General features: G+C 44.7%; 1 protein-coding gene across 1 annotated transcript in view; it reads left to right on the top strand.

The window, feature by feature from the left end:
• The first annotated feature begins 2937 nt into the window (after positions 1–2937).
• The window catches only part of LOC126522469 (uncharacterized), a 33585-nt gene continuing 10812 nt past the window's right edge, over positions 2938–25710 (top strand). Inside the window, exons 1-2 of the mRNA XM_050171213.3 lie at positions 2938–3114; positions 22137–22508. Coding sequence (XP_050027170.2) covers positions 3049–3114; positions 22137–22508 — 438 coding nt within the window. The 5' untranslated portion in view covers positions 2938–3048. The remainder of the gene's footprint in view (positions 3115–22136; positions 22509–25710) is intronic.

Here is a 25710-nt window from a genome sequence, read left to right as displayed (position 1 = left end):
TGCGTGTGAGGGTGAGATATTTAGTTTAGAGGTCAAGGCATTTATTTGCGATGCCCCCTCAGGTGCGTTCGTGCTCAGTGTAAAAGCCCACTCTGGATACTTCAGCAGCACTAAGTGTACAGAAAAGGAAGAATTCATTGAGAGTATAGTTGTGTGCAATGGAATAGATGCTCCACTTCGCACAGATGATTTCTCACGTCGCACGCAGCGAAACCACCATGTGAATAGCACTGTATTTGAGTAGCTTCCAATAGGGCTTGTATGCATTGTAGTGATGAAAAAGATGCTTTTTCTCTGGACAAAGTGTAGTGTGCCCTACCGACTACCTTCGTCAGGTCTTAACTTAATTTCAAAGTCTCTTCTTGATTTGAAAAGCTATTGGTGTTTAGAGTCTGTTCGGCCACTACGAGCTTTGAAATACATTGATAGGTTGAAGATGGTTGAATTACGTGTTTTCCTTCTTTAAGCGTGTCCTATTATTATGAAGATTGTCTTGCCTCGCAAGAATTATATGAGCGCTTCCTCATTTTGCCCACTGTGATCCGTATCCTTGCATCGATCGCCTTCTCTGTGCATGTCTTCGAATGGGCATGCTAAACAGTTGCTTTGCTATTTCGTCAATCACTTCGGCAGGCTTTCTGGTCGTCATCAAATGAGCTATAATGTTCATGATTTAATCCATCTCCCAAATGGCGTTAATATATGGCTACTTGGATAACTTCGGCGCCTTTGCCGGAGAAAGCTTCCTACACAGGTCGAAAAGACTCGTCCGAAAAGGAAAGAGACCACTGGAAGAAGTGTGCAGACGAATTTGTGAGCTGACGGCCCAGGGAGAACTTTGCAGCCTACAAGGAGTTCAACACACGACAGCAGCCGCATGCAGGCAGTCCTATTCTACCGTTTTGCAAGGGTCTTGGGCACAGTGCTGCAGTTTTTCCAAACTTCATGCTCAGTAGCACCCTGGCTGAAAACTCCTGCATGCTGTGCGACTCTAGTGTAATGCTGGTCGCAAACTTTACGTTTGGCAAAGGTGAAAATATTGTTTTAACAGGTAGAAAGTTAAAACATTGTATAACCTTTTTACTAAACCTAAAAATTTATCCGAACTGGGTGTTGTCGTAGTTTATGGGATTTTAAGGACCCCAGCGTGGCCATTAAGTGAAATACAATCCAAATGCATAATGTTTTCACATTGCAAAGTTCCAACTGCACACATTGTGTTGTATTTGGCTCATTCAGGCACTACCAATTAGTAATAGCCCGAAATGCTTTCAAATGGCCTGCGTCACAGTGACCTAATGAAGCGAAAATGACTGCAAGCCTTGTTGACCTATTTCTTCGCTGTGAATTTTTTTAGTTGCCTGTCCAGATCGTTTCTTAGGTCTCTAGCACTTGGTTTGATGAAGCAAGTTGGTGCCCATGCGATTCTGGTAACTGCCCCTGTTCGCTGTATAGTGCTGAACAGTGTTTTCGTGTTGAATTGTCAAAGAAAGGCCTACATACTATTTCTCATTGCATTTGCGGCTTTTCTTATCACTGGTTTCTCTTTGAAATTAAATTATGCGGTTTTACGTGCCAAAACCACTTTCTGATTATGAGGCACGCCGTAGTGGAGGACTCTGGAAATTTCAGCCACCTGGGGTTCTTTAACGTGCACCTAAATATAAGTGCACATGTATTTTTGCATTTCGCCGACACCGAAATACGGCCGCCGTGGTCGGGATTCGATCCCGCGACCTCGTGCTCAGCAGCACAACACCATAGCCACTGAGCAACCACGGCGGGTCTGATTTCTCTTTCACCAGTACTACATCTTAAGGAGCATCATGCGTGGTGCTTGTAGGGTTTCAATGGTTGTTATGAGAGAACAGTACATATTCCAAAACACTGCTTTGATTAGCATCTGCAATGCGCGGGACAACATTTCTTTTTAATTTATGCTCGCTGTTGCTGTAAGTATGCACATTTATATATTGTCTTCTTAGTTAATAAAAATATGTGCTACAGTCAAACGTAGGGCCTTTTTGGAACAACCGGGAGCTGATGAAAGGATACGAAGTTCACTTTACCCACATGTCCACCCTCACGAGAAATACAACAAACCAATAAATAAGACGGTTGCCACGCCGTACAGTCAGAAGTCGCTGGTGGAAAGTGCATTGGGTCTTTACGAAAGCTGGCTGAAAAATCTTTTTTTGCCAGCCAGGGGGGTAATCAGTGGTGAATATTACGCAGTCGCCGCACACGAGAGACCGCTCGTAATTTAATACCTGTGTCACATGGCCACTTTCCATCGCGATCGAGCCCGATCCTGATCGAAATTTTCAACCGCGAATGGCTCCCTTGCGTAGCTTGTGCAAAGGAACCCATCGCGACAGAGAAACTCAACCCGATCGCGTTCGATTGCGGTCATAAGTGCGCCGTGTCACACGCGTATACACAACGAAGTGTGATTGACAAAGCGTTCCGCCGGTTGCTTTTTTCGAAGCCTGCGGCAAGAGATGGGTGCAGAATTTTTTTTCCACAACACAAATTTCTGAACTGATATATATATATATAAATTAAAGTTGTTTATTCTCAAATTTTTGTTGCGGAATTACAAATTCAACCAAATACGGCGCCTATTCCAAGGCCGCCTACATTGTGGACACGCCCTCTTTTGTCTTTAACAAGATGGTCGCTGCGGCTTCTCTCGCTCCCATAGGTGGCTGCAGGAGTCCCTCCACAAGTTTGATACAACATTCTTTGTACTGTACGCACGCTCACTAAATATAAATAACTAAGTACTCTTTAATTTTCTGTAAACAATTTAGATATTTACGTCTTTCAACAACCAAATCTGCTAGGACGTGGTATGCCGTACCAGTGCCTCTGGCCGTACTACTAGCCGTACTCACTACTTCATCAGCTGCTCGTTGTATTTGTCCAGCTGGCTACATATAATTTTTGTTTTGCGACAGCCGCGCCGCGTTTGTCCGTACGCATGTGCTTTCGCGGCGCTGCCAACGCAGATTTTTAACGAAGCAGCACAGCCTTTTTAATGTTTTAATGATGGTGGAGTGCTGTTTGACTTCGTGTGAGCAGCGGGGGCGTGTGGACGGCTACGGGAACAAGGTAATTGCTTGCTCCCTGAGCTAGCTGCGCTGTATCGAAAGATCGTACGAGGTGGCAGTGATCGTCGTTTCGCGTGGACGCTGGGACGCTACGTGAAACCTCGCTATCCCTGGGTGCTTCGCTATTAGTTTGCTTTATAGTTTCCGTTGTCCGGCTGTCCTGCAATGCAAGACAGTTGTGCCGTGATGCTTATTGGGGAAATTGTGTGCTTGATAATTTAGCTTGCTTTGTTTTGTTTTGTGCCAGGGAGTCATTTGGCTTACAAGGTTGCCGATGTTTCTGATACACTCTTAAACAAATGTACACCCCTTGAGGTGTATATTTGCCACACAACGATAATCGTCATCTGTCTTGCTTGCGTTTCCGTTCTTGAAAACGCTGCGCGCCCTACTTTCCTGTCGAGAACGCTCTGTGATGCTGATAACGCGCATGCCGTTCGTGACTTGGAAGTACCGGGCTCGCAGTCTTAAAGAAAGGAAATGCGTACAAGAGACATGATGATTATTTTTGTGAGGCAAGATACGACCCAAAGGGTGTAGTTTAGCTTAAGAGTGTAGCTGGAGGTATGATCCAGGGTAAGGTGCGTGTCACCTACACTCTTAAACAAAATTGCACCCTTTTGGCCGTATCTTGCCACACAACAATAATCATATTTCTTGTCTGCATTTCCTTTCTTTAACGGTACGAGCCCGGTACTTCCTAGTCACGAACGGCATGCGCGTTGTCAGCACGACAGAGCATTCTCGACAAGAAAGTAGCGAGCACAGCGTTTTCAAGAAAGGAAACGCAAGCAAGACAGGTGATTATTGATGTGTGGCAAGATACGACCCAAAGGGTGTACATTTGTTTAAGAGTACATGATGCAAGCGGCGAGGTTTAAGGAAGGATTATTTAGTGACGTGTTTGGCAAGTGTGCAGTGTGTGTCACTAACACTCGAACTTAAAGCAGTACTGATCACATATTAAATTCTTGTCTGGCGTTCAGCGAACATGTTTCATACCGCCATCCAGTTCACTCGACTACTATAGCAGCCTATTGTGTCGCAAGAAAGGACAAGAATGCGTCGCGGAATAAGCAAAACAACGCAGACTTTATGAGGTGTGTGCAAATAATTTTACCTTTTTGACGTCGTTTCGTATAGTTTATATTGTTAACATTGCATGAAGGGCATTGCCCTGCTTTCCTCTACGAGCATCGTTCATGCATTTGTTTTTCAGTTCTCCAGCTTCCATTAACCAGCCTGTCAAGTGTTCCTGGCTTAGGTATTGTTCTAGAATGTGCGACTTTACCTTGCTGAAGTCATCATTGCCTCTCATTACATGGCCAGAGCATCTATGATTTATGTTTTGAAACTTGGTTGTGATGTTTTATGCAGTTGTTCTTAGTGTAGCTGTTCAAGAGATGTCAGAGTTCACACCGTTCCTGCGGGTCATCCGATCTGTTGTCTAGCATGCTCGCCTTTCCGCTTGACTGGCATCTTTCTGCTACAGGGAAGCAGCAAAATATATGCCTCACGATGACGTGACAACTCAATTCAAGAGACTGATGTGACAACTCGATTCTTGTCTAAGTGGTTACTGATGTCGCTTACTGCGTCGCAAGCAATATGCTCTGTTGTCTGTCTACTGATAGTCCACCCCTTCCTTGCCCTCTAAAAATTTTCGTAGATGTTTTAACCTTGTTTGTACACTTTCGTTCAGTCTTGCACGGAATGTCATGCCCTTCAAGTGTTCTGTCGAGAACTTGACAAAGCTAGCGCTAGGAACAATTGACAACTTTGGACAAATGCAAAGTTACATGCACTATAAGCTGTGCAGCATGGGCATCTGCCAACTTTGAAGGCTATGCTTTCTGTACCATGCCCATTATGTCACATGGTTGCTGCACAGCTGCACAACTGTAGGTTCATTCTGATGGTGCACAATGCACAGTATATATCCTGCACAATATATCCCCCATTTGTTAGTTGCGTCAAAGGCACTGTCTCCGCTGTACCCTCTTCAGCATACTGGCAAATAGCATTGTCATATGTTTGCATGGCAGAATCACTCTGAAAAGTTTGTGGAGCAGTTGTTTTAACCATTGCTCAGCAACATCTAGGTTTTCCAATAGGTCAACTTCCTGCTTCTAGGGAAGAGTGATTTGATATCTTCCATCACTGATGCAAAGCTTGCTTCAAGCCCACTAAGAATGGGATCTACCTCTGAAACCTGGTGTGGTTTTTAATTCCGATGCTTTCAGATTTCCAAAACTTTGTGAGAGTGTTGTTCACTTCTAGTACACCTGTGGACCATGATGACACTCGAGTGATTAACAATTCCTGTATTGTTATCATTATTATTTTTTGACGATGATGATTCTTTATTTCTGCACATATTTATACACAGAAAATTGAAGTGAAGCTGAGGGCCATTTGGCCTGACAGGGCTTCACCACGAGGTAAAACAAAAATTTGAACAGGAAAATACTAACAAAATAAATTCAGCAAAAAGTATCGTACAACATATAAATGAAAAGGGCAGCAAAGAGATATTTTCAGATACATGAGAAAGCTCATTGACAACATCTACATGAGATGTACAGAACATTTCTCACGAATGTTTACACAACATAGACATACATAAAAGCAGGTTTAAAAACCACGAAGATCTAGTGTTTTGCATGCTTTGTACAAATTATTTTTCTTGGACCGAAACATCATACGTAAGGCAATAAATGTTGGTAATGGCACATACAAGCTGTAATCTACTATATTATAGTAATCCATTCTCAAAAAAATTTGTGCAGAAACTCCTCTGGGAGTTGTCCAAGTATGTGTAAGCCTTGTGCCACTTGCCCGTCTGCATGGAGCCTGCTGTCATTATCAATGTTGCGAAACTTGATCCGACCAGTACAAACAGCACTGCAGTGACATGAACTGCTGTGGACATTGGCACAAGGTGAAATGAATTGATGACACAAGAAAACTACTGTAGGTGGCTGCACCAGGTGCGCTGATTATGTTCCGATCATTATAAGCCATTATCGCTATTTAGTGCCTTATCCATCCACTTCGAACCATTATCAAATGTACTCCGCTGGTGGCGTATGGTGCATCCGCATGGACCCTATCTTGAAAGTGATCTGTGATAGGGACAGAGTGCACTGAGTGCTCACACTAGCTTTGTGTGCTCTGTTCTCACCACTTAGTTCGTGTTGAAGCGAGAGGCAGCACGAAGGTCAATTCGCTTGCTGCTGCAGGCCCTATCTTGAAAGCGATTGTCTTAGGTGATAGATGGATGGGTTTCCTCGTTGGGTAAACATAGAAATGCTTACACATTTAAAAGATGTTTCGTGTGGGGTTCAAGTTTCGGTAATGAGTGGTAGAAGTGCATATTTTTACCAGCATCATTTAGAAGCACAGGCACACAATATGTGGTTAGTGCTCTACTTTATCCTAACCTTGTAGCAGGTACCGGAATTCCTTTTCTATGCAGTGGGTAATTGTGAGTAGGTTCATCTACTGGAGAATACTGGAGCTGTATTTATGAAAGTAATGTAATAGTTTGTAGTCATAAACTTGTTTCGCTTTGAACATGTGGTGTTTCACGAAAAATGGATTGCCAGATCCCTCACACCCTTCCTTGCAAGAGCCGCAGCCACCCTCTCTCTTTTGGCCGTCTTTGGAGGTGCTCTTATTGAAGAATGAGTGAGCCCTGATATCTCCAGGGATCATTTTAATGGTTTTTGAATAAACAGAGTACTTTTTTCTGAACAACTTCTTACTTGCTTAAGTTCTTTTCACTTGTTGTGCCCCATATGAGCATGTTGTACGACAAGCATGAGTAAAAACTTAATATATTTTCTTTCTCAGCTGCAGTGGTACAAGCAGATTTTCTTCTTGGACCTTGAACTGTCCAGCTGAGCCTTGTCTTGATGGCTTTCATATTGCGTTAAATCGTCTTCGCTCTAGCAGTTACACTGTCCCAGAAGAAGTCGTACCCTATCTAAATGGCAATGGAACTACTGCCTCGCTGGTCGCATAAAATGGAGTTGATGTCAATTGAACTGCTTCGTTTGGGGTTGATCACCGTGTCTGGAAAAGGAATCAGTTGACTGAATATTGATTTAATTTCCAAAGCTTTGGTTAGAACAGTGGTCTTGCCATTTCAGTTATGGAGGATAATGCCAACTCTGTTCATAGCCTTGTGGGTCTCTTTGGCTCCAAAAAGCTTCTACTGTCAGCGTTTCTTTCTTGATTACTTCACAGCCAAGTCTTCTGCATAAGTCGGTCGGGATGAAGCTTCACTGGCTACTTCTGTCCACAGGAACTCTTACGGTAGCAGAGCTTCTCCATTCGGATACTTTTGTCGTGAGGGTCTGAGGTATAACCACTAGTCCAGACTATCTCAAGAGAAGGCCTATTGCCATAGTTATGTGTTTGTCAGGCAGTGTAATTACGTTAGGACGCACATGGAGGACACATGACAATGCATGCGATGCCCGCAAACTGTCTTTTACACTGCTTTGCAAGACATCCTGGCCTCAAACATTTAAAACAACATTCCTGCGTTCATAGCTTCACCTTCATTTAATCTAGGCAGATCTCTTGTGCCATGCACTCAGCTGTGTCATGCTATGCTGAACAAAATAGACAGGTCTTCGTCACTTTTCCATGAAGAGCTGCTGCAGAAGGATGTCAGCTGGTGTATGACAATTGTGGTTGGTTGGTCACTTGGGTGTTCTGGTGTTTGAACCTCATTCTTGAGCCCAGACACTCAAGGTCCTGTCTGGAGAAAGCTTATCAGCTCGTGAAGGTTGTATTCATGTTGTTCCCATGGTGTCAGGCTGCAGAGCATGAAGTCGCGGGATCGAATCCCAGCCACGGCAGCCGCATTTCAATGGGGGCAAAATGCAAAAACACCTGTGTACTTAGATTTAGGTGCATGTTAAAGAACCCCAGGTGGTCCAAATTTCCGGAGTCCCGTACTATGGCGTGCCTCATTATCAGAAAGTGGTTTTAGCGCATAAAACCCCATAATTTATTTTGTTTTGTTCATGTTGTTCAACAGTAGACAATTCTGTTGAGTTAGCTGTTAATCTTTGACTGCTGATGGTAATGGAGAAACATGACACAAGGGGGCATCCGAAGAAAAATTTCGCTTAGCATTGAGCAGTAAGTCAAAAGACTGGTTCTAATAGCCTTGGGGCTCCTGCAGTCAATCTGGACATCATCATATAACATTCAAAGCTGCAGGGTGTTGGATGATGACCAGTCAGGTTGTAGGTCAGTGAGTAAGTGATCTTGCACAAAGATTGACGTGTCACCAAATCTTTCGCGAAGCTGTGCCATGACCTGGATGACCTTGTCACTGAATGTTGTCATGTCAAAAGTCTCTTGTTCCACGATGTTGTCAGATGTGTACACATAGATTTCCTTGTCAACTTTCTGGATGGGCTCGAAAATGCACTTGTTCCTCTCCAAGGGTACCGTGCAGGTCGCTTATTGTGCGGTCCTATGTTGCGATTTCCTTTCCAAGGCGGTCATATTCTCGAAGAAAGGTTTCTGTCAGCAGGAACCGTCCGAATAGTTGTAGTGGTCCTGGCTATCATTGTATCTGGGGTTTCGGCACCAATTGTGGGATTTATTAGCCTTTAAAGAGTGCATGGACTCTCATAATGTAGGAAAAGCGACAGTCAGGTCGGATAGCTTTAATGGCTACTTAAAACAGCAAGTGTGCCTTCTGATTACTGTTGCGCTGCATTTGCCATGAAAAAAGATACTAAACACCTTCTATTGTGGGTAGCTGGCACTTGGGCCGCTTGCACAAATCAGGAAATGAAGTGGGCAAATAAATCCCTGTGAGGAAAGAATGTTATGCAAGTGACATTATGCTGCAGAGCATTTTGTTTAAAGACAAATGTTTCAGGCAAGTTTCCCTTGTATGCTTACTGTTGCTTGCTCTAGATATCTTGCCCATGCATAAAGACTGCAAGTTGGGCCAGTTTGGTTAGGATTTATTGTAAGGTTTGCAACAGCGCAACATGAGACACGAACAAAAGGAAGGTAAAAACGATGACACGGTGCTGACTCTCAACTGATATTTTATTGAAGATATGTCTAACAGATATATAGGTGCCAGTTCATAAACCATGACATACACGAGGCATAGAGATACATCGAGGTAACTGTGACCAACTGACACATAATCGAAATTGACAAAGGTAATGCTTGTTAAGGTAAGACTTGTTATGAAGAGCGATAGATGGTTCGCTGGTACATGCCCTGTCCCTAATCTTTATATTGTAAGCCTCAGCGATTTCTCTTGTCAGTTGGCTCCCTTGTTTTTTTAAAATAGGGGTGACAACTGCCCAACTTGCAATGCTCCAGAAGATGAAGTGGCCCAACCCCTTGAAGAGATAGCTCAGGCTCCCTAAGTCGAACATTCACACAGCGCTTTGTTTGTTCCACATGCTCTCTACCACAAGATAATGGAATGGCATATATAACCTGCTTAACACAAGTTATGTACCCGATCACATGGTTGACAGTGCACTTTCCCTTTACTTGCTTATCCTTCAGCATATTGTCAACTGACAGGCATATGCAACCTATCTTATGTTTTGCAGAAAAACGAACATCAATGCTGTACGTTGAACTAACATTCTTAAGCCCATGTGCCAACTTGTGTAGATACGGTACTACTGCGTTTTTCCTTTTTTTCTTCCAATTTAGTTGTACCACCTTGGTTATTTATACTCTTGACGCCACGAACCATACTTTCACACACAGATGAAATAATGACTTTGGGGTGACCAGCGTCCAGTAAACGATTTACTTGATCAGAAAAAGTAGCTTTGGACGTATGAAAACACGACTTCTTTAATGCAACATTTAGGATAGTCTTCGCTATAGCCCACTTCACTACCTTAGAATGACCGGATTTATAGTTCAAAATAGTCTTAACCGACCTGGGATCATATTTCCAGCAACATGACTTTTACCAAAGGTTAACCTCAGGTCTTTAAACTGCAGTTGATGATCTTTAGGAACTTCGAAAGTAAAATCAAGGCCTATGCCATGCTGCCTGAATACCGTCAAAATTTTATCAACACCCTCTGGGTGAATGTCACTATTATGAACTATAACGAAATCATTAACATAGCGGAAAACCTTATTGGAAAGCTTAGCAAGGTGGCCCATATTTTAGGTTGAAGTCAAATAAATGTTGCATCATTAAGTTCTGCACAGCCCCTAGCAACGTGTGGGATTCGAGGTTTGTGTAATGATACCAGGTAACTTAAGGAGTGCAGTTGAACGTCATTATGGCAAACACATATTTACATGAGTGGCACTGCTGCACCGATTATGCCAACCTGCTACATTTGCAACTTGCTGTGCGAAGGGGCACCAAAACTGTGAAAATGCGTCCCATTATGCCCGAGCTGCTTCATAACACTCACTGAGTGCAACCACCACTGGCCGCTATGGTTCAGCTGTGTGTGTGTTTTTGTGCCTTTGTGTGTTCCATAATATCACTTCAACTCGGTACACGTCAACTCGGGTTTCATTATTTGATGTGCTCGGTAGAATCAGCACCAAGTTATTTTTTTGTTAATATTTGGGCGGTGATATAACTGCATGTTAGAATAAGGGGCGTGGTAGAATCGTTCAAATACTGTAGACGCAAAAGCTTTGAATGAACGAATCACTTGCGAGGAACATCGCAGCAGCACTGAATACGTATTTCAGTATACGGACATCGTTCGCCATCTGAGGCACCTATGTTACCACATGTCAAAAAATTTTTTTGTCCCACCCGGTGGGTGCTAGTATAAAGTAGTAGAAATAAAGCATATATAGTTTTATCCAACGAGAATACATTTGATGCAACGCTGTACTGAAATCTGCAAATTTCTGGATTGCAAGTTTGTTAAGTGCACTTGAAGCAGGCTAGTAGATGCCTCTCTGAAAAATTATTGGCCACGCAATGGCCATGAAATCTATTTCAGTAAGCCATTACAAATAAAATGTTTAATGTAGAAATGCAACGAAAGAGTATAGACATGTTTGTGCTGATATAGTCTTATACATGCAATAGAACTTGCATTGGAAGCCTTACTAGGTTGTAACATATACCATCATTTCGGCCCTATTTAGTCATAGATGTGTTTTAAACAAATGATGTTTTGAATCATTAAAAGACTGTCTGCAGCGTGCAAAGTAACCATCTAGTGAAACACGTATGGTGCTGCAATTCCGCTGCTGTACGGGCATCATGCAGTCCTCACCAATAGGCTGTATGCAGAAATACACCAGACCTTTGCTGAAGAATCCTGATAATAGCTCAGAAAAACAAAACAAAAGAATACCACACACGCTAGCATTCAACCTGAAATTAATTTTGTGTTTGGGCATCACACTTGCATGATAAGCAGCAGACGAAAATGGGAATGTTGCTTGAAGTAACCGTCATGCACCTGTATTTATTTGAATACTGATTGTTTTCCTGTATTTAAACATCGTGACAGGACAGTAAATACAGTTTGAGTTATCGGTTGGTTTCATTTGTGGGAGTTGGAATTATCAGGATATTTTAATACGATGAAGTGTGAGAAAGGTGGGACAATGTGAGGTGAGACAGACGGGACAAGCACGTGTCCTGTCTGTGTCACCTCACATTTTCTCATCTTTCGCGCCTCACCATACACAAATATGCATCACCTGCTGGTCGAAAGTTCCACTCTTCTGAATTATTGGGACTTCAATGTATTTGGTGAAAACTAAACAGTGAAACACAGCAGTGTTGTTTCTGCCCTTTGAAAGGGCTATGACAAATGTAAGGTAATTTGCAAAAACACTGCAGAACCTTTAGTCCAAAGAGGATGGACTGATGTTGATGTAAAAATTGCAATTTCTTATTAAGTGATTTACTCGAGATTTATATTGTTCCTCAACAAATAAGCTGCTCCAAATTGGAAATTAGTAGCTACAAAAATGGCCATTTTTTCCTCACAACCTGCTCCAAATTCCAAATATTCTTCTCCTAAATGAAGATATTTCTGCTCTAAGAATTGCTCGAATAGCAGTTCTATCTGTCCCACTTCTGTATTGGCTATATAGATAGCGAAAATTTTGTAACGATTACTTGCATTTTAAACTTTGTACCCTGAACATGCTTCTTGAGCTGGCAATTGACATATTGAATTCCTCATTGCGAGAGCATGCACTCTTCAGGATGGATATGGCAGGCTTCTCTACAGCACACTGATAATCAACGATCATGGAGCAGGAGCTAGCTTCTGACTTGCTCTCTATCATGAATGCAATTTTCACGTCTAGTGCACACAAAATGCTGCTTCAGGCCAGGTGGTGCAAACTGTTGTTAGTGTGGTTTTGTGTTGTGCTATTTCCACTGGTTCTGAGTATCGAGGTGATTGAGCTGCACGAGCTCAAGGACAGTGTAGATTATGATGTATTGTGGGTGATTGGTTGAAGCCATGAGAATCAACTTCTTGAGTTATGACAGCATGACGGAAACTACGGTGGTCGTGCTAAGTGATACGTCAGTTGTTGAGGAGGTAGTGCATGAACAGCCTGTGGATGTTGCTATGCCAACTTGCAATACTGCAGTTGCCTTGGCATGGAAAAATAAGCACCATCGAAAGAAATAAAGGTTTAAAAGGAACAATGTTTGTTTTGTTTATGTCATTAAACTTCTATTTCTCTGGTCGGTGCCCGTTGCCTGCACCGTGATCATCCCTGTTCGAATTAGTTTTCATAAAACCCTAAATTTTATTTAACTTGCCTTGACCATGATGTGATGCTATTCTGGGCTTGAAGGGACACCTGAGAGAAAAACTATTGGTCTAGATTGATGCAGTATTCTTAAAAAACTCTACTTTCTTTGATATTGCAGTAATAGGTTGACTATTAGGATAGAAACTGGCTGTCAAAGTCTCATTTTTGAATTTTGTGCTGGAACCCTATGGCTGGTATGTCAGGGTGATGTCACAGATTGCAAAGTATTTTTTCCCATTTTGGCTATTGTAGTTCAGCAAAAGTTCTTGGAACTTCCAATGTTCAATCTTTGGTTGTTTTAGAATGCAATGTAGTCCATTTTTAACGACAAACATTTAACTAGGCTTGTGCAGACGGCGTAAAAAATCTATGGCGTTATGGCAGTCTGGTGTGGGAATTATAAGGCGGCATCACCAGCAGTCTTTCGTTCTTTTGTCTTTTCTGACTTGCCAAGTGTCTTCTTGTAGTACGAGTGCTTTTTTGGCCTTGTGAAAGGGTAATTTACTAATGCAGTTATAAATAATTTTTCTCTTTAGTGTTCCTTTAATGTCATAGATTACCCTAAGCTTGGTTTAATAAGGCTTCTTAATGATTTTCAAAAAAGAAGTGAAGAAGCAGTTGTATTTTCCACCTCGATAGTTGGCTTTGTTCAAGTGTCTGGCAGTTCTAACAGTTCATTGAATTGTGCTTATTTTAGACTTGTTTATAATGTAATCTTGTATACCAAATTTTATCTAGATTGTTAAATTCTTAGTGTACATTAAAGCGAGGCTCAACTTTCAACTTATTTCTTCTCTGAGGAATCTAACCCGGGGCCATCGACTTGTTGGTTTGTGCTGAATTAAAGCCAGATATCCAGATTTATAAGGGTTGCCAAAAAAGTTATTGGCCTTAACCAGAAGAAAGTGGCTTACCTGACTAACTACATCTTGCTTTTCAGTGTAGTCCCCTACATGGTCCACAGGCTTGGGCTAGTGTGTTTCCAGATCTTGGAACAGAGGATGAAGAAATTGATAACATTGTGCTCCAGAAATAGCATTGTGGCTTGAATGACATCACTGGAAAAGTGGATCCTGAGAGTTCCTTCTTCATTTAAGATGAAAGTCTGAAGGGGCATGATCTGATGAGTACAATGGGCCTTGAGGCACGGAGAAGTCACGGGAATGGATATTCGCTGTCGCCACAGCTTCATGGTGTGAAGGTGCATTGCCTTGGTGAAAACTGACCCCTCTTCAAGGAATATCGCATTGTTTAGCTGCAATGGTGCTCTGCAGGCAATTAATCAGGGTTGCATAGTATTGTATAGGGATCGTCTGCCCCTTTTTGAAGAAAATTCACAAGCAATATGCCCTTCAATTCCCAAAAGATGGTAGCCATCACTTTTCCTGTGGACAGAACAGACTGACATTTCTTTGGTGCTGAAGAGGCACATGTTTAAATTGCTTTAACAGCAGTTTACTTTCTGAACGGAAGTGGTGTTCCCACATTTCGTCAGCAGTCACGTACCACACAATGAAGTTCGCAGAGTCTACTCTGAACAGCTCCAGGTTATTTCTAGACATGCATACGCTTCTGTTCGTGCATGCACTTTTGTTCGTGCGTGCACTTTTGTCCATGGGTCAGCAATTTGGCACCTACGGTACCTTGTGGAAACCAAGTTCATTGGTAGGGTTGCTCTGTACAGTGATTTTTGATATTGACACGTGTACTTGTTTATCTTTATCGGGCGACCACGTTTGACCGCCTAACAAATGTTACCGCACAGCGCATGACGCACTTGCATGTACCGGAAGTTTCTAGAACGTTATCGTTGGTTCCATCCGCTGTCTGTGACCGAACCTTCTGTAATCTGATTGCATGTATGCGCGACGCGAATAATGTCGAACTTGGTGGAAGACACGCGGGTCCCAGCAATTACTCTGGAACATTCGATGACTCATGTATAAAAGCCGACGCACTTGACCCGCTGATCAGATTTCGATGACCGCCGATTGCTCTTCTTTGAGTGTAACTTGCTTTTGTGGACACAAGTTCGCCCAATAAAACGCTAGTTTCGCCATTCACCATTTTGATTTCTTCACCATCACGACCACGTGACAATATACTTGCCAGCTTTGCAATTGTCTAAATGCAGAGCCGGCAGTCTGCCCTCGCATGATCTTTTACGTGGGTCATGTTTTTTTGCATGCTGAATTTACGGTGCCTTCCACAATGCATGTCTCCTTCGATGCTCCTCTGCCCTCGCCTAAATGAGGCAGTCGACTTTACTGTTTTGTAGGGGGGAGTTTGTGACCTCTCCCAATGTTCTGATGGATCCACGCTGGAGTTAGCCCTTTCGAGACAACGATTCACTTACTGCACAAGCTTTCAAGGTCCCCATTTCAGTTTGGCTGCATGCATCACGACTTATCAGCACCCACCACAACCAATCTGTGCACTGCTCATGCACAATTTCTTGGATATGACAGTAGCTGAGGTGCAGTGTTTGCCTTGCTCTGAAAATGTCTGTCCAGTGCCCTTTTGAAGATTATATTGCTACGGAACAGTATTTGCGATCGCGTAAAGGCGAGCAGTGTGAAGATGACGACGACGATTAGAGGCTAGCGCAGGCTGTTGCCTCTTGGCCAAGTGCGGCGTATTTCCTTGTAAATATACTTGTATATAGCTTTTGGCTATCTCTTCCTACGTAACATATCTGGTGGAGGTGGACGCTCCCTCTACCTCCTCACGGAGCTTCGCAGTGGACGGTACGTCGAGCCTTCCTTCATGGCTGCCGGTGATGACAACTCGACTCCACTGGCTCCGACACCTGCTGCCACTTCGACGACCTACATCGTTCTCCCCGCTCCCCGCGATCCTGGCGTATTCTCGGGCAAAGATGGAGAAGACATCGAGGACTGGATCAGCCTGTGCGAACACGTCAGCCGCCATAACCGGTGGGACCCTACTATCGGGCTCGCCAATGTAGTCTTTTACCTCGGTGGCACACCTCGAGTTTGGTTTCGGATGCACAAAGATGAGCTCACCAGTTGGGATTCGCCTAAGTAAAAGCTCCAAGACTTGTTCGGCAACCCCTACGGTCACCAACTTGCCATGCAGAAGGCGCTTTCTCGCCTTGTGTAGATGGCAACAGAGCCCCACTTCACGTACGTTCAGGACATCTTGGCTCTGTGCCACAAAGCTGACGCACACATGACTGAGTCAGACAAGGTTTCCCACATCCTCAAAGGCATTGCCGATGACGCCTTCAACTTGCTCGTTTTCAACAATGTGGCAATGGTAGATGCAGTTATAGAAGAGTGCCGCCGCCCGGAACTCGCTAAAAGCCGATGTATCGACCAGCAGTTTGCTCGTCTGCCCAACACCCTAGCGACATCTTCCTGTGCCGACGCTCCTTGTCCCAACAACACTGGCGATGTTACCAGGATCGTCCAGCATGAGATCGAGGCCGCTTATCCGGCTGCCTTCGACTCCAGCCCCTCCAACGCACCTGCAGTGACGGTTTCCCCGGTCCAAGCATTTGTCCACCAGGAGTTCACAAACATGAATCTTCACACCATCTGCTCGGCTCATCGCCCTGATACCCACCCAGCTTCTTCGATTCCGCCCTGTCCCGCATCCTCTTACCCACCACATTTCTGAAACCCATCTGAGTGGTGCACTGCTGACGACAAGCCCATTTGTTATCACTGCCGTCGAATCGGGCACATTTCTCGGCACTGTTCGGTCACTGGAGTTCCCCGACCTGGTCTACTCTCGCCCCCCAGGTGGCCCTTCTCTTCCCTATGCCGCATGCTCTGATAATGCCGCCACTATTCTCCTGTGCCGAACCGCCCCTGTTCTCGTTCGCCTTCGCCCCAGTGACGACAATCTCGCTCTCCCCAGCCCCGTCCCTCCTATTCGCCGACTCCCTTCGGATGCTGCTCCCAGCCGGAAAACTAGACGATGCAGCACCTTGAGGTGATGCTGCATTGCTCCCTACGCCGCCAAATTCTCTACTGACATTGCCCACTCATCTGAACCTTCTTGACGTGCAAATCAACGGTGTTTCTGTATCTGCTCTTACAGACACTGGGGCGCATTTGTCGGTAATGAGCGCTGACCTTCATAACTGGCTGAAGAAAATAATCACGCCCGCCACGACACCTGTTCGTGTCGCCGATGGCGGAACAGCCCCAGTAATTAGTATGTGTGCCGCCCGCGTCTCCTTCGCCGAGCGCTCCACTATCGTGCTATTCACAGTCATCGCCCACTGTCCCCACGACATCATCCTCGGCTTAGACTTCTCCACACATTCTGCTCTCATCGATTGTTCCGCCAGTACTCTCCGCCTTGACCTGCCTGTTCTGGATCTCACTGAACCACACCCCAGTCGTCTCAGTTCCATGAACTTCGTTCGCTTGCCACCGTCGGCACTGACTTACGTTGACTTCGTGTCATCCCCACCAGTCCCCGACGGTCACTACATCGCGGCTCCTATGCAAGATGTCTTCCTTACACACGGGATCACAGTACCTCATACAGTTTTATCTATTACAGCGAATTGCGTCTGCCTGCCAGTGGTCAATTTTGGCTTGACGACACAAGTGCTGCCACGCGGGATGTCTCTGGCCCAGCTTTGCTCATTCCAGGATCACTCAGTAGCATCTATTGCAGTAGACGACAATTCAGCCAATCCTCCTCTACCATCGCAGTTGGCAACTTGTACCACGCTGACTTACAGAAAATGATTGCACCCGACATGCCGTCCGAGCACGTTCGTGAGCTCTACCACGTTCTGTTTTCCTACCACGATATTTTTTACTTTAACGATCGTCCTTTGGCCCAAACTACAGTTGTTAAACATCGCATTAATACCAGGGACGCCGCCTGTATTGAGTGTCTCCGGCTGAATCGAGTGTCACCGGCTGAGCGTCAAGTTATTCCTGCTGAAGTTCGCAAAATGCTTGCCAAGAACATAATTGAGCCGTCATGTAGTCCATGGGCATCACCTGTTGTACTGGTAAAAAATGAAGGATGGTTCATGGCACTCTTGCGTGGATTATCGGCACCTTAACAGGGTTACCAAAAAGGACGTGTATCCCCTACCTCGGATTGATGATGCCCTTGACTGCCTCCACGGTGCTCGCTATTTCTCCTCTATTGACCTTTGCTCCGGCCACTGGCAGATTGCCGTGGACGATCTGGACCGCGAGAAGACTGCTTTCGTAACACCCGACGGTCTTTATCAATTAAATGTGATGCTGTTCGGTCTATGTAACACTCCTGCCACTTTTGAACGCGTGATGGACTCCCTTCTTGACTGTTTCAAATAATCCACGTGCCTGTGCTGCTTGGAAGACGTTATAGTATTCTCCCCAATGTTCGCTACACACCTCGAGTGCCTCTCAAAACAGTCCTGGACGTTTTTCGTCGAGCCGGTCTGCAACTCAACGCATCGAAGTGCCAATTCAGCTGTCGCCAGATTACCGTCCTTGGACATCTCGTTGACGCAAACGGAGTGCAACCAGACCCAGGCAAGATCCATGCTGTTACGCACTTCTGTGTTCCGAAGTGGGACAAGGATGTGCGCAGCTTCATCGGCCTTTGTTCATACTTCCGCCGTTTCGTGAAAAATTTCGCGGCCATAGCATGTTATGATTGGGGGCTCAATCCCATCGCTCGTGATCCGTTGTCAAGATTGGAGTCCGGCATGAATTCGAAGGTAGCTGGCCCATGCCATCGTCCAACTTATCCACGCTGAGGATGTTGATGAAGGGAAGCACTGCTTCTCATCGAGAACGAGGAATATGGGTTTATTTAGAGTATTTATATCAGTCTAACATGACTGTTTGAGAAAGTACATCAGTCTAACATGACTGCTTGAGAGAAGTGTCTCAGTCCAACATGACTGCTTAAGGGAAGTGTGTCGAGCATCCGCACAGCAGCAGTTTTTAAACACTCGGTCCTCCCGCGATACAAGGTGATGCAAACGTTCGTTTAGTCATCGCAAACTAGCCGCCTCTCCGCAGGACGGTTTACACACACACATGCACACACACATGCACACACACACGTGTTTATGCTCCGAAACCGGCACCACACGAATTTCATAGAACTCAGAGCCGTTCCGGGTAGCGCGTTGTCTTGCGCCTTGGTCGGTGCATGAGAAGGAGCGCAAAACGGCGTTCCCGCGGCAACTCGCGCACCCGTAGCAGATCAGTTCCGCGTTGGAGAGTTTGGTAACAATAGTTGGCCCGCCGAACTCATTCCGTCACAACGGCGATGAGGCTAGAGGTTGGCGGCGGTTTCAGCACAAAGCCTGCTTCATCGAATGCTTCCTAGCTGAAGCGACGGAGAGTGGAGGATGCGCGTATTGTTCCCCGACACAAAGTCGATTTAGTCACGCTGTGGCTAGAGGTTGGCGGCAACACTCCCGGAATGTTGCCGCCATAGTCGTAACTGGGTGGCAAACTTGCACTGCAGCTGGCCGTTCTTAACAAGCACGACCACTAACCGAGCTTTTGAAAGAAGATGCCCCTTTCCAGTGGGGTGATAATGAGGCCTCTGCATTCTCGCATCTAATCAGCCTTCTCACAACGCCTCCTGTTCTGGCCCATTTCGATCCTTCTCCGCCTGCCGAAGTCTGTACTGATGCCAGCGGTCACGGAATTGATGTAGTACTGGCACAACGCCAGCACGGCCACGAACGTGTTATCGCTTACTGCAGCAGGCTCCTCCCACCTGCGCAGCGCAACTATTCCCTCACTGAGTGTGAGTGTCTGGTCTAGTTTGGGCGGTTGCAAAGTTCCACCCTACGTTCCGTCTTCCTACGTAACAATATTGTGACATAAGCTTCATGCCAAAGTAGATGTTGAAGCACGGAATATAGCCACTGACATCTCACTATAGGGTGGAATGAATGTGCTGTGCTTCCATTATCTCCAAAGCATTACTCTTCCCAGATAAATGTCATGGGCATTAGGTCCTACAGTATCATTATGCCATATTCTTTTCTTCTACTGGCTTCTAAGGTTTCTCTGAGATACCTACTACTCCAGAGAGGTAACCCCTTTTCATTCTCCTGAGTTCTCCATTAATTCCACTTTCATTATTAACCTTTTCTTTTAGCCTTCATATCTAGCCATCTTATCCTATTTCTCATCTTGATTGCGTACACATAGAGCTGTGTTGCTATAGAACATCTATGTAGTTCATGTGCAAATTTAGGCACCATGTAATATGTGCAGGCTATCTCTCGATGCACTTTCATTTCTCAATTAGGGTATAACCTTCCACAGCATGGTTGTGTGTTGTTAAGCTCAACAATTCATCGTTTACAGGAAACACTTTCACTGTGATGGTGATAGCTTGCAGAAATGTTTGTGGCGGCTCCTAACTGATCAAAGGATATGATGGCAGGAAAGACAAACTTCAGCAGTACATGCAGCTTGAAAAGTTTCGAGAATGGTTTCAACACAAACGAAACATTACACAGCCAAGTGATACAAAAGAAAGTGATGTTTGTCAACTATGTCTGCATCACAGTATATTGCAGTGCCTACCAGCCCACTGTTGTATGCTAAAAGGCAATGTCTAGGGTGACTGTGTTGCCAGAGATGCATGCTACACTTTGACAGGATTGATCCGGATGCTGCTCTGGAGAAAAGGCGCAGTGACTCTGGTATCTGCAGTTAGCATTTGCAGCAATCCCTATGGTTTATTGGGAATTACAGACTCCTCAAAACCCATCTTGTGATTTTGTGCTTCAAGGCCTCAATAGGCCAGATAAAGCATGCCTTCGCTGCGTCAGACCCAATATGGCCAACATGAATGAGCTCAAGTGCAAAATACAACAGACTCACCAATGAGCTCTGCATGTAACCTTCCTGAGGACATGCAACGTGTTCTGTGTGGCTGCTGCTTCTACTTTTCAAAAAAGCAATTTTTGAAGGCCGCTCTTCACTTGCAGTGCTATTTGAGCTTAGAGCTGCAGTGCATTCTCAGCTTGTGGAAGAGCACCACCTGTGCATTACTTGCCATGAAAGTGCTGCTGGTGCTTCTGAGAGCCACATGCCTTAACAAAGCTTTGTGAATATCTTTAGTGCGCATTTGTGTGTCTGTGATTGTATGTGCTGTTTATGTGTTTATGTGATCACTGTGTATACCATAATTATCATCCAGCACCTCAAGCAGCATTCCAACCGGTCAGCCAGGCTAACATCTCCAGCTTATCATTAATGTTTGTATCTCTCTCTCTCTCTAATCAAAGCACATGTATATATACTAACAATGATTAGAGGAGCATGTGGAAAGCCAAGGAAGTGAAAACAAGAAACTAAACATACATACAGTGCAAGGAAAACAAATAAGCAATGTTTCACTAATGTAGTCATGTGGAAACATAACCAAAAAATCCTTCAGCAGCTTTCATACAATGGGTGTAATTATGACGAACTTCTCTTGTAGTGAACACTGATTACGTTGGTTAACACTCCCAAGTCCAAATTTAAATGCAACACAGTGACAGTCATTTTTAACAATTAACCAACTACGGAATTTATCATTGCCGTAAACAATGCAATGTTGCAATAAAAATAGGTGGCCAGAGAAAGAAAGCTGTGCTTGAGTAAGTTCTACACCAATACTTACAAAAACGTTCGTTTACTGTGCTTTGGGTACATTCTAATGAACACTAGGTGGTCATAATTAATCTGGAGTCACTCTACTATGGCATCTCTCGTAACCCGCTGTGCCGTTTGTAAATATTGCTATTTAAATAAATTTACAAATACCCAAAATAGTGGCTTGGGGAACCGGCATGGTAGCTTGTCTGTGCTTGTGCCCATGAAGCCTCTGTACTAAACAGTAGTAGTGTCATCACAACCAAGAAAGAGGCAGAATTGGAAGCACAAGACAAAAATTGGCCGTGTACCAGCTAGCTGGGATTCAGAACCTGGATTTCTCCACAAGCTCAATGGCAGAGCATTGTATGCACAATACAGAATATGTGGGTTCATCTCCCTCTTGTGGCAGCTTGTTTTTTTCTTTGCCACTTTTGAATTCCATTTTCTTATTATTTCTACATTTAATTTAAAGAACAGTGAATTTCCTGTATGCTTTCTTCATGTTATTGAAACTAGTGATAAAGAATTTTGCCCCTTGGCTCCTCTTATTGCTTGTTAGGGTAGAACGGAGTTTGCTGTAAACAGGCTTCATTGTGATGAGTTAATAATTGTTTCTCAATTAATCATCTCGCAGGTGTCTTATCATGCACTGCCCAGGAACTCCCGCCATCGGAAGTTGTGGCTGGCTGCGCTGGGGCAGAAGCAGCCTTCAAACTGGACCAAAGCACGAATTTGCTCGAGGCATTTCAGAGACCAGGACTTTGTGCCGACTGTACAGCATGGCCGCAGGCTCCTCCCAACAGCAGTTCCCCAGGTGTGCCTTCACAACGAGCATGATGGTGCCGTTAAGTGGTACCTTGGTGAGACGGCATCACCCAGCTCTGGTCGGGAGGTGGCAGAGCCGAAAGGTGAAGTTGAGGAGCTTCGCCGCAAGGACGAGGAGATTGCACGCCTGAAAGACCAGCTGCAGGCTTCGGACATGATCATTGAGAACCTGCAGCAGCAGGTTGGTTGGTTACCAGAGAAAGACTTAATATGCCACTCACGTGGGCGTGGGGGTGACAGTTAATTTGATAGTTACTGAGGGCTAGTTAGTGTTGCATCATTTTTTGTGCAAAGTGTGAATGTTTGATGGAGACGCAGAAACGAGAATGCAGTTGGACAAACACTTGTTCTCGTGTCTTCTTGTTTCTGTGTCTTCATTAAATGTTTGTGCTTCCTACACATGCAAAAAAAAAAAAAAAATTATGCTGGACACGAGTTATGATCTATGACAGTTGCAAGGAAAACCCTGGCTTCACTTTTACGCATGGTGGCCACTTCTACTGTGTGTAAACTCAGCCTTTGTCTGTAGCATTATGCAAGTGCGTTCGAGCAAAACAGATGTTGAGATAAATTGCTGGCTTTTTACATCCTCTAGGCTTTAATAAACTTTCTTGCAAATTTGAAACCCTCATAGAGGTGTTGGTGAGATCTGCTAGAAGCACATTTGCTGTAAACCAAGCTAGAACTCTGCTCATTTTAGTGGTAAGAGCTTACTTAGGTAGCAGCACTGCTGTTAAATGCGAATGGCAAACTTCATTATGTGTGCAGACCTGCAGGAGAAAATTATCATAGTGGCACATCCTATACTGGCTGCCGCGCAACTTTTGTTTCACGGTTGTTGTTTTAAATGACATGTTTTGCCTACAGTGATAATTTGATTCGAAGCAACATATTTATCTCCCTGTGGATTATTTAGGTGCTGCATGCAAGACGTGATATATCATGCTTCGGTATCTGTACTGTACAGTCAGATTCACTGCTTGTGTTGGTGAAATTGAGGTTTCAATAGAGTTCCTTGGAACTTATGCAGCATGTGCACAGACTTTCCACTAATTTTTTTCACCATTACACCGTCGTATCTCTCCACAGCCCTAGCCCTCAAAATTCTGCCCAAGGTGTTTTCACTCCTATCACTATTGGTTTGTTCTGCGAATGGACCATTAGTACACCAATCATTCAGTTTCTTTGACGTTCATTGTGCAAATCGTCCATCAGCTAACCAATTGCAGAGCTTAGTACAGCCACTTTTTTCAGAATACTTTACTATGTAGATGCTCTTGCTAAATACAGCATATAAAGCTATAACAGTGAAATCGGCCCAGTACATATCTGTTGCACATTTCAAGTACAGGCACGCAAGCACAGCTGGCATGATTAAACAGTGACATGAAGAATGCATTTGTGCTACAGTCGGACCAAAATACATTGAACTCGAAGTGGATAGTGAAATAGTGCTATATATTGATAATTAAAAAAAAAGCAAATATGCTTATCTGAAGCTTATCTGAAAACCCCACACGTCCTGGGCGCTCTCCAGAGAATGTGAAAACCGGGAATTTACTGATCTCATGACTGGAGCCACTCAGCGAAAAGATCAAGTGCCCTCTATTTCTTGTGGTGCACATGTATCGGGCCAGCATACCTTTTGCGTTCTTGAAGCAGTGTGGCAATCCTCTTTCCAATAATAAACATCTGCAGGTAGTGCGCGTCGCCGCTATACACGACTGTAATGTGGGTAAGCTTACTGAAGCAACTCCGGCTTTATGGAGCGTAAATAAGACCCTTGCTGCTCAAGCCCTCGCTACTTTGAGACATGCAGATTGCTCATTTTTCCTCCATGGCATGTACTGCCTTTCATTTTCAATGCTTTGACAGCGTCTGCATGTCAAAACAGTGCCGTTTTATTAACGTGAATATTTATGATGATGCAAGAAAGGATAGCAGCCTTGTAGGGAGAAGTGCACTTGCAGGGGCACAACGCGGCGTAGCGTTCACTATATTGAATGTAGTGATGAGCGTAAGCTTCATATGCACCTAGTGCAGTGCTGTACTTCTGCATGGGATTCCATTAATTTCCATTAACTTGCCGTTTCTTTATTTCATTTACTAAGCACAAGTAATTTCCCCTATGTTGTCCTCGGCGTCAGTGTTTGTTGGCTTCTTATGACATTGTTACGGAAGGATGAAAGAAGAGAGGAAGAAGAAGATCGTGGGATGCTGGCTGCTGCATGTTGTTGGTGGTCAGCCATCTTAACTACTCTGACTCGTTTTGTATATATATATTCTAAATATAATTTTCTATACTCCCAACATCCCCGTAACATATTGGTGGGAGGTGCGGAGTACCACGGCTGGAAATGGAGCTCCGCAGTGGACGTCACCTCACTGTCCGCACCGTGAATGATGGTGAGCACTCAGGATCAACGTCGTTGCCGCCTCCTACGTCACCGTCGCATGCTACATCGCTGTCACCTTCGGTTGTCGTTGTGCAACCCAAGGATCCTGGAACTTTCTGCGGGACCGATGGCGCCGACGTAGAGGAATGGCTGGCCATGTACGAATGCGTGAGTGGAATCAACAGATGGGACCCTACATTTATGCTAGCTAACATGTTGTTCTACCTAAGAGGCACTGCAAAGGTGTGGTACGAAAACCATGAACAGGAGCTAACCAGCTGGGATCAATGCAAAGAGAAATTGCCAGAGTTGTTTGTCAAACCAGCCGGCCGTAAAATTGCTGCAAAGCAGGAACTGGCCTCCCGTGCCCAATCCCCCACGGAGTCCTATGTCTCTTACATCCAGGATGCGCTGGCACTTTGTCGTAAAGCCGACCATGACATGACAGAAGCTGAGAAGGTCGGGCACGTGCTTAAGGGCATTGCTGACGAAGCGTTTAATCTGCTCGTCTGCAAGAGCTGCTCTACAGTTGATGCAATCATTAAAGAGTGCCGACAATTCGAGCAGGCCAAAAGCCGACACGTCTTGCAACCATTCACCAGACTTCCCAATACTGCCGCAACATCGACGTGTGAAGATCAACCCGCACAGCAGCATTTGTCGCCATCAGAAGACGTGGCACGAATTGTTAGACGGGAACTGGATGCGATGGGCGCCCGCAGCTTTCTGTTCGCGTAGCCCTGATGCTACCACATTTTCAGTTCACCTCGTACAAGCCATCGTTCTCCAGGAACTTGAAAACATTGGTTTACAGTCTGTGTGTGCTGTCGCCAATCCCAGAGCTAACAAACGCCCTTCTACTATTTTCGCTCCACCCCGACACTTCTCTCCACGTTATCGCAACCCGACTGAGTGGAGAACTGCGGACGACCAGCCGATATGTTTCCCGTGTCGCCGCATTTGTTATGTCGCCCGATACTGTCGCAA

This window comes from Dermacentor andersoni, chromosome 6 (assembly GCF_023375885.2).
Source record: "Dermacentor andersoni chromosome 6, qqDerAnde1_hic_scaffold, whole genome shotgun sequence".
NCBI lineage: Eukaryota > Metazoa > Arthropoda > Arachnida > Ixodida > Ixodidae > Dermacentor > Dermacentor andersoni.
This window is presented reverse-complemented; position numbering and strand designations above follow the sequence as displayed.